The sequence below is a fragment of the Cryptomeria japonica genome, chromosome 10, assembly GCF_030272615.1.
Source record: "Cryptomeria japonica chromosome 10, Sugi_1.0, whole genome shotgun sequence".
Taxonomy (NCBI): Eukaryota; Viridiplantae; Streptophyta; class Pinopsida; order Cupressales; family Cupressaceae; genus Cryptomeria; species Cryptomeria japonica.
In genome coordinates, this window is record NC_081414.1 from 282,742,810 (window position 1) to 282,755,249 (window position 12,440).

General features: G+C 31.3%; 1 protein-coding gene across 1 annotated transcript in view; it reads left to right on the plus strand.

Annotated features, from left to right (window-relative positions):
* LOC131053800 (agamous-like MADS-box protein AGL11) overlaps positions 1-12,107 on the plus strand; it is a 31,415-nt gene extending 19,308 nt beyond the window's left edge. The window contains exons 3-6 of the mRNA XM_059213640.1: positions 6,305-6,366; positions 6,459-6,558; positions 6,664-6,702; positions 11,662-12,107. Coding sequence (XP_059069623.1) covers positions 6,305-6,366; positions 6,459-6,558; positions 6,664-6,702; positions 11,662-11,667 — 207 coding nt within the window. The 3' untranslated portion in view covers positions 11,668-12,107. The remainder of the gene's footprint in view (positions 1-6,304; positions 6,367-6,458; positions 6,559-6,663; positions 6,703-11,661) is intronic.
* Positions 12,108-12,440: the final 333 nt, after the last annotated feature.

Sequence of the window (12,440 nt, forward strand, 5' to 3'; positions counted from 1 at the left end):
AACAAAGGATAATTCAATTTCAAGGGCAAGAGAACAAGCATTAAGACATTGGAGATTAGGAGTAATTTGCAAATCTATGCATTTGTTCTAGATTTTATGATCTTTCATTCCTAAAGTCAAGTTCATTCAAGTCAACGTCGACATCTTCATGAGCATTTCAACATCAAGAAGGTTTATGATGGTACACGCATTCCATTTTCAGTTCTACCCTCTACTACATATCAACACACTTTCAATTCAAGTTCAATTCGATTCAATTTCAAGGTTAATTTCTAAAACTGGGGTTTGACTTAGGAAATTCACTTTCTAATCAATATTTCCTCTCTTTTTGTGTTGGAATAGATGACAAACCAATAAAAACAAGTGCAAAATGAGCAGGAGGAGAGCTACAATTTGCAATTCATTGGAGTTGAAATTGTTAGGAGTGGGCCAAGCAGACCGCCTTAGTCTCGAGGAAAGGTCAAGTATATTTCCTCACTCCTTCCACTTCTACCTAAAATTTAGATTGCATGTTAGTCATAGTCTACCATGCTAGTCCTTTTTCTAAAATTGGTCTCCCAGTTCTCTGTCTTCTCATACATGCTAAAAATTGTCATTTCCATCTATTTGGACCTACTTCTTGCATTCTTCAATTACAATTTGCATAGTCATATTCCAGTGACGGTGAAGGACCACTAAATTCACTCTGTGCTTAGATTATTTAGAGCCTAATGGATCATTCTCCTTCCAATATAATTGGTAGGTTGGAAAATAGATTCCTTGTTTGCTTGAATAGATTTGTAAATCCTATTTTCCCCACCTTACATAGTTCATTACCATTTTCATTTGATTACATCATCTTCCATGAGGAGTGTCTAATATACACATATATCAATATATATTGGATCCAAATATCCATAAGATTAAATTTATAAGAATTGATATGAACATAATAAGAGTGTAAGAGAAAAATGGTAGTAGAATGAACTTGATGTCATCCACGAAGCCATGACTTTTGGTCCTTGATGATGGTTATCAAAGCCACCTGACCATGTGGAACTTAGAGGTTCACCCCACCATGCTCATGGAGATAATTGCACGACCCAAATACTTAAACAATAATATGTTGAACTCAATCCAGACCTTAAGCTAGTTTAGCTGTAAGCCCTTAAACTTTAAAAGTACAATTATCTTATCTCTACAATAATGAAACATGAAAAGACAAAACAAGATACACAAGAGAACACTAGATTTATGTGGAATAATTGATTAAAATGTTTTAGACTCAAGGCCAAGGTAGCTCACTGCTCCTAATTTGAATTTGCACGACTAAGGTGCATAACCTTAGGAAAAGATACTATGGACTTGCATTACTAAGATGCACAATCCTAGGGCAAGATACAAATGGACATGCATTATTGAAGCTCACTTCTCTGGGGCAAAATACAAATTTGCACAAGATACCAAGAGGACATTTTGTCTTTCAGTGTGCACAAGCAAATGATGAAATGAAATGAACAAGATCTATGAATCATGAAATTCTCCTTGAACCACTTTGTCAAGCGAATAATATCATGGCAAATATAACTCATACATTCACTACATCAAAAATCTCTCACACTGATGAACATGATCATCAAAGCTCAACACAAATTGAAATTTTCACTTCTACTTCTTCACATATGTTTGTACATTATTCAATTCACATCAATCCATATCACAACAATACACACATTTACACATTTTTATTTATTAGCTTATCCATTGAAACCCTCAACTAGGTTGGTCAGAAACATAATCTATATGAATTACACAAAATTAGCCACAAATGGAAACTAAACCAAATACGGTCCCACTCCAAGATATAAAGGGGGCCAAATACATCACAACACGTCTGTCTAATTCGATTCCAATGAATTGCACACTCTAACACATCCTCCAAAGTCAACATCAAACGTACTATGTAGATAACCAATAAAGAAGGTTAACCAATCAACCCAAAAAAATCACTTGATGTGGATTTTCACATGTCTCAGTAAGACCCATACCAACATCTTAATTTAACATCTAAAACATCTGTAGATCAAAAGAGTATGATGCAAATAAGATAAATCAACTGAGTAGGCCAGAGTCACATAACTAATCACACTAAACAATAAACCAACACATGAAATTTGAACTAGAACACTACATGAACCATATTAATATGTCGTCCAAGCCACGTCATCGTTGTCATCTTTTGAAAACACCTCATACTCACTCAACATCGCCTCCAAACAACATACTAGCATCTTAATACTCATTTCCGAACCACATACCACAACCACACAATTGAATAATTGCAACTTCTTCACCTTTGTCACCACTACACACAATCACAGACAACACAAACTCATCTTTACTTATGACATCAATGAAAACACCAAACACGTTTGACATCAATTATAAGCGACACCAAACAAGTTCGACATCAAATGATAACACAACTATATTTGCAATAGAATACACACAAGAGTATAGGCTTACATGCAATCCATCTACAAAGTATAAACAATAAACATAATCAGAAAGTAAACATCTCCAAAGGAGAGAAAAACCAAACATCTCTACTGCAAACAAATATATGCAAGAGAATGGAGTACACACCATACAAGCATGCAAAACATAAAGCATTGAGGTAAGAATACCACTCATCATCAAATGCAAGGTGACATATAACGTTGTGAATTGACACACATTGTAACCATATGATTATCAATTAAACAACACCAACGAAAATATACAGGGCTAGGTATTAGAGAGTAAGAGAGTCGAGTGTTATCACATAGCTGAAAGGGATGGCTCACAAAAAATTGAGTAGTCCTCTCATATAGACGAGGTGACTCAATTTTTCCCAATTCAACGCTCCACGAGAGAGCATATCTTCCCAAGTCATCCTTAGCCTATACAAGCGCTCAAAGCATGCAAGGGGCATCCAATTATCTTAGTTAAGTTTTATTACCCATGTTTTAATTTAGTTATCACTTGATTAAGTAACTTCCCATACCATGATTGCTAGTGTGCAACTTTAGGTCGGGCACACATTGGGAGCCACTCCCATAATTGACTCTAGTACCTACCCTAGGTTCATTGAAACCAAAATTAAACCACATCAACTTTAGAATTTGATTATTTAACTAGAATGAGCAAAATTCATAAAATAGGAAATTTTTTTTGATACATGAAATCAATATGATACGATATTTGTAATGATTCAATTTTGAAATTTCATACAGAAATACCTTTGTTTATAACATAATTTAACACAAAATATTCCAAAATCCACTTTCAAACACATCACAAATTTTCCCAAAAATGACAAAATGGTACAAACCACCATTGAAAAGTAGGAATGCCTTTTTGAATCATATTTGCCCAACATTGCATTTCCACAATCAATTTCGTAAATTGTCCATTCAATTAAAAATTTGGCATGGTAGCATTTCGCAAAAATAGTTTCCTAAAATTTCCTCACAACAACTTAAATACTCAATGGAATGGAATAGTTAGCATAAGAAAAATGTTCTAAATCTTTCATTGATTCATTTACAAATAATTTAAATTGAAACGATCGAGCATAAAGAAAGTTGTGAGGTTCTTACCTCAATTTTGCACCAAAAATGAAAGATAAATATCTCTAAAATCTTGGAAAGAGATCTCGAATCCAAGGAGAAACCTAAATGATTTTCCATCCCTAATTCAATTAAACTACCTATAAAATTTCTCTAAGAATATACTCCAAAATCTTCTTTCCAAAATACAAGTGTTGGGAGGGTTTTGAGAGCTCGAAAATCCCCCAAAAAAGCCAAGTATTAAAATGACCTAATTTTCTCAAATGAAACCCCACTCACAAATTACTTTTGGAAAATAATAAAAAACATATAAAGGAAATAACATTTTAAATTCCTCAAAATCGTCCATATGCCCTATTTATGAAAACGTCAGTGAAATGAATACTCATAAGACATATTTAATTTTAAAATATTAAATTACAATTAAAATCATTAAAATTCATTTCAACAATTAGAATTGACAATAATATGCAATTAAACACAAATATGCATGCACTTTTTATTATTCGACCACAAGAGAATCTTAAGGTATTTCATAAATTACAAAACACAGTATTCGGGTTTGTATTGGTATTCACATGGGGAATTACACAATAAGGTTCGGTGATAATTTTGGCCAATGTGCTATCTACTATTAACCACCATTAGGAAGGGTACGCACAAACCTATGTAGCCAGGTAAAGTCGATACTTAATACCTACAACCACTCAAGAAGCATCAATAGTACTCATGTATACATATATAAAATAGTTGAGGCACATGCAATTTACCAGATGGGGTAAAAATATTACATAATATTAATTTATTATATCTAAATAATTTAACATACATCAACATTAAATTTCACATTAGTGTTAATATCTCAAAATATTGTAAATTAAATCACATGATTATTTCATTACATGATGCATTTTAAATGCCAACAACATACTTAATTAACATTTAATTAATATTAAAAAAACTACCAATGGCGCTCAACGACTCTCCTGCCCACCCTCGTTCAAAATGCTTGGCAGATTTTGTGTTGGTTGCGTCCACTGCGTTGGTCTTTGGTTGTGGCCCTCTCGAGGCTACTTCTGATCTAATGGGATCGCACCTCCATTCCCCCCTTGTTGCTATTGATTCTGGCCCCTCTTGACCCCCTTGTTGATCTAGGCGACTTTGTTGATGATGCATTGCCTAATGGTGTCGTTGATTCTCAAAAAGGGTGTTGTTTTTGGAGCTAGGGAGACTTTGGCCCCACCAAAACCTTCTTTTGTTGGGAAACATAGCTTTGCTCGAATTGTCAAATCTATTGCCCAACCCTCTAAGGGATTTCGTCCTCTTCCCTAGCTAAGTTCTCCCCTGTGGTGGTTTGTGGGCAGGACATTGGGGATAATATCGAGTTCTACTAGTGTGGTGCCCTGGTGTGTAGATTCTTTGTATTATGACCCTCTCTACTGGATGCCCATAGTTGGGTAAGTGACTCCTGGAAGCCTTTGGTTGCTCATAATATTGAGCTCTTTCCTTGTACTAAAGGCTTATTATTGCTTCATTTTCTTCTTCGAATGATAGGGATTTGGTTTTGGGTAAGTTGTTGGCTTGGGGAGCTCACGCCCTCCCCATTAAGCCTTGGACAACTTCCTTTAACCCCCTTACTAAACCGCTAATTGTGTGGCCAATTTCGGTTCGCCTTCCAAACCTTCCACTTCATTTCTGGGAAGAATCAACTCTATCGACTCTATATCTATGGTCGAATTTTAGGAAATCATCTCCAATTACACCCTTAACATCATGTATAATGAGACCATGGTCCCTTAACATCATGTATAATGAGACCATGGTTTCTCTTAAACATACTCTTAAGACTCTTCTTTGACACCTCCCCCAGAAACACCATCTATTTACGTTGGCATGTTAATTTTAGTGGGGTGTTTGTTTTTGTTTCAACTCCGTGTCCAAAAAGATTTTGTGACAACTACCCAGCTCCTAAAAGAGCAACCCTTTTTCACATGACATTCCATTCACACACTTGCCTCTCAAAAGTGGTGAGGCTTCCATCCTCATGCAATTAATACACATCCTTTTTTTACTTCAGATTAAAGAAAATTGAAGGTTTGTTGTCCTTTGTTGATCTTCGAAATTTGGAGGATTACCTTCCTCATGTTCATTAATATTTTTTGTTCTTGCTAGTATTCCCATCACTGCCTTTTCCAACTCATTAGCCATCTTGTTCCTTTTCCAACTTATAAACATGTGTAATTTTGGAGTACTCAAATTTATTAATGAGTTTCCAAATCGGGGTAGTCATTTTTGTAGTTTCCAATTTGGAGTCGAATTATGTAGTGTCACATTAACTATTATTAGTGAGTCTCCTTCTAGATGTATCCGCCTCACATTCAGTTTTATACAACTTGTCAATTTGAGGAGAGCAACTTGAAACTCTACCTTGTTGTTTGTGTTTTTCTTTATCACTTTTCCACTAATCAAACTACTTGCTCCACTAATCTTTTGATGTGTCAAAATTGATTTTCAACCAACCTGCTTTCAAGACACTCCATTTTACTCTTTCCATTAGATTAAGAACAAGATCAACCTTCCTAACCCCGCAAACAAAATACTTATTTTATATTATGATATATTTTGATTTACTAACTAGTAAACTTTCTTATTTAATTTTCAATTGTTAAATTTTGAAATATATTAAGATGGGTTTCTTCCTATTTTTCTTTTAGTGCAAAGGCAAAGAAATTGTGGATCTTGTTCGAAAGATTGAAGAATCATATAGCTCCATATGGTAAATTTATATCGTGTAATTATAATTTAATATATATTTTTTAATATAAATTATTGTTTTCTAATAGTAAATGTTAACTTCATATTTTATAGTCATATGAAAGGTGAAAATATTGAGGAGCTGAATGTAAATGAATTGACGGAATTAGAGAATAAGATTCAAGCAGGAATACAACGTATTAAATCAGAAAAGGTATGAAATATTATTTTATAATAATTAATTAATCACATACCACTCTACTTTTTGGACCGCAAAATATTTATTTAATAATAGTTTCTAACATAATGATTTCTGTAGGATCTTCGTTTGAACGAACAGAAGAAGACAATAAAAAAGGTTAGACTCTTTATCATCTTATAATTTTTTTATTAAATTAATAGGAATAAAATTGTCAAATTTGTTGTGTATTATTTACATGCAAATATATATTCTATTCACGTTATTTATCTCATATTACATTTATTGAAATTTTAATTTGGACATATTATAATGAAAGATTTGTTTTCCATTTAAACAAAATATCTTGATAAAATAAAAAAATTGAATCTAAAAAAGAATTAAAATATATCTATCTTTAAATTGTTATTTTTTAATTTAAAACAAAGTAATAGAAAATGGGAGTTATAATGATTGCTAAATATTTTCAAATTAAAAAATGTATAAATAAAATAATTACATTTCAAAAGTACAATTTCTAATTTTGAAGTCATTATTTCTATCTTATTACATTTTATGATATATTAAAGTAATTTGAATAGAAATAAAATTATTTATAATATGGACAAGATATTTTAAGACATGTAAAATTAGTTAATTTGTTTTTTATATGAAAGCAATGTAAAGAATTATTACAAAGAAAAAGTAGTCAATAGATTATCTTATGGAGATTAAAATAGAGATAAATTACAATAGATTAAATTTATCAAATTTTCACAATCCATAACTGTATCATTTAATTGCTTCTTAACGTTGATACAAATAAATTCGCACAATTGAATCCACAAGAAGCTAAATGATAAAATTACATTAGTCTAGAACATGGTAAAGAAATTTGACCACCTCAAAATAACTCAACAAAATTAGATCGGAAACTTCTAATTATAAAATGAACTTATTTAAAACATAAAATATGTTCTTGATGTAGTTGTAGAATAATATTATTGTAGACTTCAAACTAGAAAATTTTATAAAAAAGTTAATTGGTAATCCAATTTTATTTAGAAACCTCCTCACCAACTATGAAAGACCAAGGTCTGAGAGTCACAACTTAGATATTTAGGTAAAAGTGGACCATGCTTGATAATAAGTTTAAATCCTACAAGTTTAATTTATTCTTTAGACCAAATAAATTTTCTCAAGGATCTTAGTGGTCACTTTACCAAGGCACGATGAACTTTGGTAGGTTTAATTGTTGAACATCACTAGATGTTGAGAGGGGGTGGGGGGGGGCAATGGGGGGGTAGGGGTGAATCAACATACACTAAAACTTAATAAGATTTAATCTTTTGCTAAAACTTAATTCCATCTAACATATGCATGAAACTAAAAGCCCAGAACCACAAAAGCAACCACACAAGAATACTAATATTTTTATACAGAAAACCCAAATTGGGAAAAACCACAGTTAGAAATATCTCACTATATATCTCACTATATGATAAGTTGATTACAATGTTTAGGCTAGAGACCAAGGAGCTCACTACTCTTGAGATAACTTCTAAAGCTAATGCACACAACCTTAGGGCAATATACAAAAAGGGACTTTCAAACATTGAAGATCACTTTTTTAAGGCAAGATACAATACATCTAATAAATATATATCAATAGAGTTGAACTATAAAGAACCACATTAATTGAAATGTTAATCACAATTCATAATTCAAAACATATAGTCTGTCTTCATCACTGCTTTGTAACACTTTTGAGCCACTATACTTCTTCACATATACTTCGTACAACACACAAACCTTATCCATCTCTCTTCACGATGAGTCAATCCTTTATATTCTAACTGCAAGCTCAAGGATACCAATTAGGTCAGCTTAATTAGGTGTAACGTGTAAATTCCAAATAGTATGCTAGAAACAAGATCCAATACAAATCTAGAAGGCAAAATGAGACATGTGAGGCTTCTCACCAAGTTAGCATAGCTTCTAGTCCATCCCGAATCATCGCTCATAGATTTACATGCAATTGTACAAACCAAAATAGTATAGGTCAGGTGCAAAATATAAAGCTGTCTAAGCACACTACCACAAAGAGTGCTTTCATATGCCCTAGATATAATTAACAAGTACCAATAATACTGAACAACATCACCAAAGTACTTGCAAGTATGGGAACACAATGCATTACTATATAGTGACACCATATTAGTCACATGACTAAGCACAAACTATGGATCAAATAAACCAACACCAAATCTCTAAAAAAATCAAGATACATCATTATAAACCTTTTAGAATAATCATGAATATACATCAACATGATCACATTGCTACTTCACTGTAACTACACTATACTAGGCCACATCTAAACCAGAGACTATAACTAAGTAGCTCATCTGAATCAACAAGTTTGACATCAATAAATACAAAAGCTCATCTTTGCAACATTAATACCCAAAAGTAATTGAAATCAAACATCTCTCCTAACTCGATTAGAGAGAATAATGACAACATCACAAAACCCTAAAACAAACAAATGCTGTCTTTATATTACCAAAAGAGAATTGGTACACATTTTGAAAGGCACAATAAAGACCATAAACTATATATACCTAGAATTATCTCTATACCCTATAAATCCTAAACTCTAAACAATAAAATTTGTACCTTATTTTAAACCATATATCCTATAACATAAACCTTTAATAAAAAAGTAAAACCATAGGCCCCATGTCCTAAATAATAAATATTATATGCTAAACCATATATTGCAAAATATTTACACTAAACCGTAAATCAAAAGTAAAACTATAAATTTGTATATTTTTCTTTCACACTTGGAAGAAACCTTTTTAAAAATATTCTAATATACATATATGAGAGCCAAAATATTGAATATATCCTATCTCCCAATATAGCTAGAGATACATGGTAACTTGATTCTATACAAAAGTAAAAATTGTAATATATCAAGCCTTCAAATATATTCAGCCATACATGATAATAGAATGGTATTAGAGGAAATGTGGGCTAATTACAAATATTACCAAAATATTGAATATATCCCATCTCCCAACACATCCAAAGATACATGGTATAGTGATTCTATACAAAAGTAAAATTTGTAATATATCAAGCCTTCAAATACATTTTGCAATACATGGTAATAGAAAGGTATTGGAGAACATGTGGGGTAACGACAAATATGACCAAAAGATCTCAAATTTATTAGAGGCATGGGTATTATATTATTATCATCACAAAATTTATTGAATAAATTGTAGAAAATCTAATAGCTAATAATGATAAATCACTAGAAGAGAAAATAAATAAATGAAAACATAAGATAATTGTAAGAATAAAAAATTGTAGCTCCCACCTATAGCCCTTAAGTATACATCAAAGACAATATTTCGCAAGGTACAAGAAGCCAACATTCTCAAATGTTTAGTTTTATGGACACTCTAAACAAGCTAAGATAATATCCAACCAATATTATATAATTGAAGCTTTTAAAAAGTTTTTCTAAACTTAGACTAATATGAAAAACCAAATTTAAAGAAAACCCATATTAAATTAAACATTATAAAATCAACTCAGAAAAAATAATGCAAATAATAAATTTGTTCAAAAAAATTAGGGAATTGAAAAGTGTAAGAAGAATGTATATGCCTTTTCCTTTTTCTAGTGTTTCTATTTTTATATTAGTTGGGAGAAAAGTCCAAAGCTCTACCATACTTTTAGCCAACTTATTAGATCAAGTGAATTTAAGCATTTTTAACTAAAAATTAATTTTGGTCAAACAAATGATCTTGCTAGATTTATTCTAGCTAAGTTAGATATATCTATAAATATTTCAAACTAAACCCACACATTGACAATGGACACACATTGAGTGGTTTAATAAGAGGGTTAAAGGATTTTGTCCATCGTTTGAAAGAGACAGTAGATACGTGAAGCCCATAACTTGCTCAAAACCAAATCATGACCAAGAAAAAAAATAAAAGTAATAAAATAACCCTTACAAGGGAAATGCTCATTGTTACCTAAAACTAGGGACTTCCAAAAATCCATCACCCAATGATGAATATTTAAGAGAGATGACCAAAGACCAAAGAATCTACACACCAACCTGCAACATTGGTAGAAGTCGATATTTTCCACCACATCACATAGACCACAATGGGGGAGGTCTTTGTACAAGATAGAGGATGAAGTTTCCTCTTAAAAGGAATGCAAGTAGTAGATCTGGCAACACAAGCAAAGCTTCATCCACTAGTATTATAAAAACTCTTTGGAGGAGGGACCCCAACACCAATGACACTAGATACAACAATAGTAGGGGGAACATCATCACAAGCCAAATCTACAAGAGTGCTAACACCGCAATAGTGGACTCAGAGACTATTGCACTAGGAGGTAAGGTAGGCACAAGCATAGCTAGAGTAGACCAAAAAATCCCACGAGCAATAGAGGTAGAACCATGAACAACTAAGGACCCCACGACAACACATCTAGAGGCATGAGCTGGAGAAGTAGCCAGATGTTTAAAAAAAATTCCTATTAGAGGAGCGACAACCTTTAAGACAAAAACAATCTTATGTTATTTATTGGATTTGTAGGCCCTTAACTAAATTATAATGTTAATTTTATACAAAACTATACTTAAATAATTATTTATTTTTTCAAAAACTACAAGCATAAAATACACATATATTAGATTACACCATTTTAAAAATTAAAATGTCACTTTTTCATGAGTCAAATTATACATTTGGACCAATATTGGTCGTTTATTCTATAAAAATGTGAAACAACTTTATATTTTTACTTGTTGGTTATCACTTGTAGATACAGACATATTAAATATTAGGCGACTCAATCTATATATAATTTAATATTTATGTATTGATGTTTTAAGTACACTATTTTCATTAAAATAATAAGCGAGTTGTGTAGCTTCAATACTTGTAGTGTTGTCTTATTACATGATTAAACATTGCTAGTATAAATGATTCAATTAAAATTTGATTATTAAACCTTATTATATTTAGTGATTTTTCATTCGCTTTAACTAAATAACATTATATTGGTAGATGTTATATAATACTTTATTGATCTATGCAGGAATAAGGAAAATCAGAAGGGTAGTTAATCAAAGACAATGCATATAGTCTATTTAAATGTATAAATATTTCCTTATGTAATAGAAATGTTGATGTTGAAACTCATGAACTCAATATCCAAATTAGTCACCATTCTCAATTCCCTATGTGATTAGACTTGTAAATGTGTCTTCTCTTGAGTGTTCTATAATTATATATATTCGTACATTTTTCTTCATATATGTAAATGACTAGATAGTCTTGTCAAAATGTAAATTATGATATTAAAATATTTGAACACATGATACTATTTTATCTGGCAAGTTAAATTAAGTGTGAAGAACATTGCATTTTTTAGTTAAAATGTAATCAGTTCGCATTTGTTGAAGTTAATTAGGAAATATATATTATCATAAGGTGAAAAGGTTATAATGTGGAAATACGAAAAATGTGTTATTTTATTATGAATTATGTTTTTTTTAAAAATTGAATAAAAAAAGTTCTCTTCCTTGAAACCTTAAATTGTATTAGATTAACTTATAAAATCTTAGATTTTGGTGTACATTGTGATTTTGTTCTTTCTATTATAACTAATATGTGAATTTCTTAAAAATTAACTATCTACTTGTTGAAATGTAATTGATTTGGCCATGCTTCTCCTTCAAGGGGTTAGAAATATGGGTTAATGTGTTTTCTTTAATTTTATTTATAAAATAGTGTTTCATTGTTGTAATAATTTAATTTAAAAGTGAATTACATAACTATGATGTTGGGTAGACTTGATTCATAAGGGTACTATTG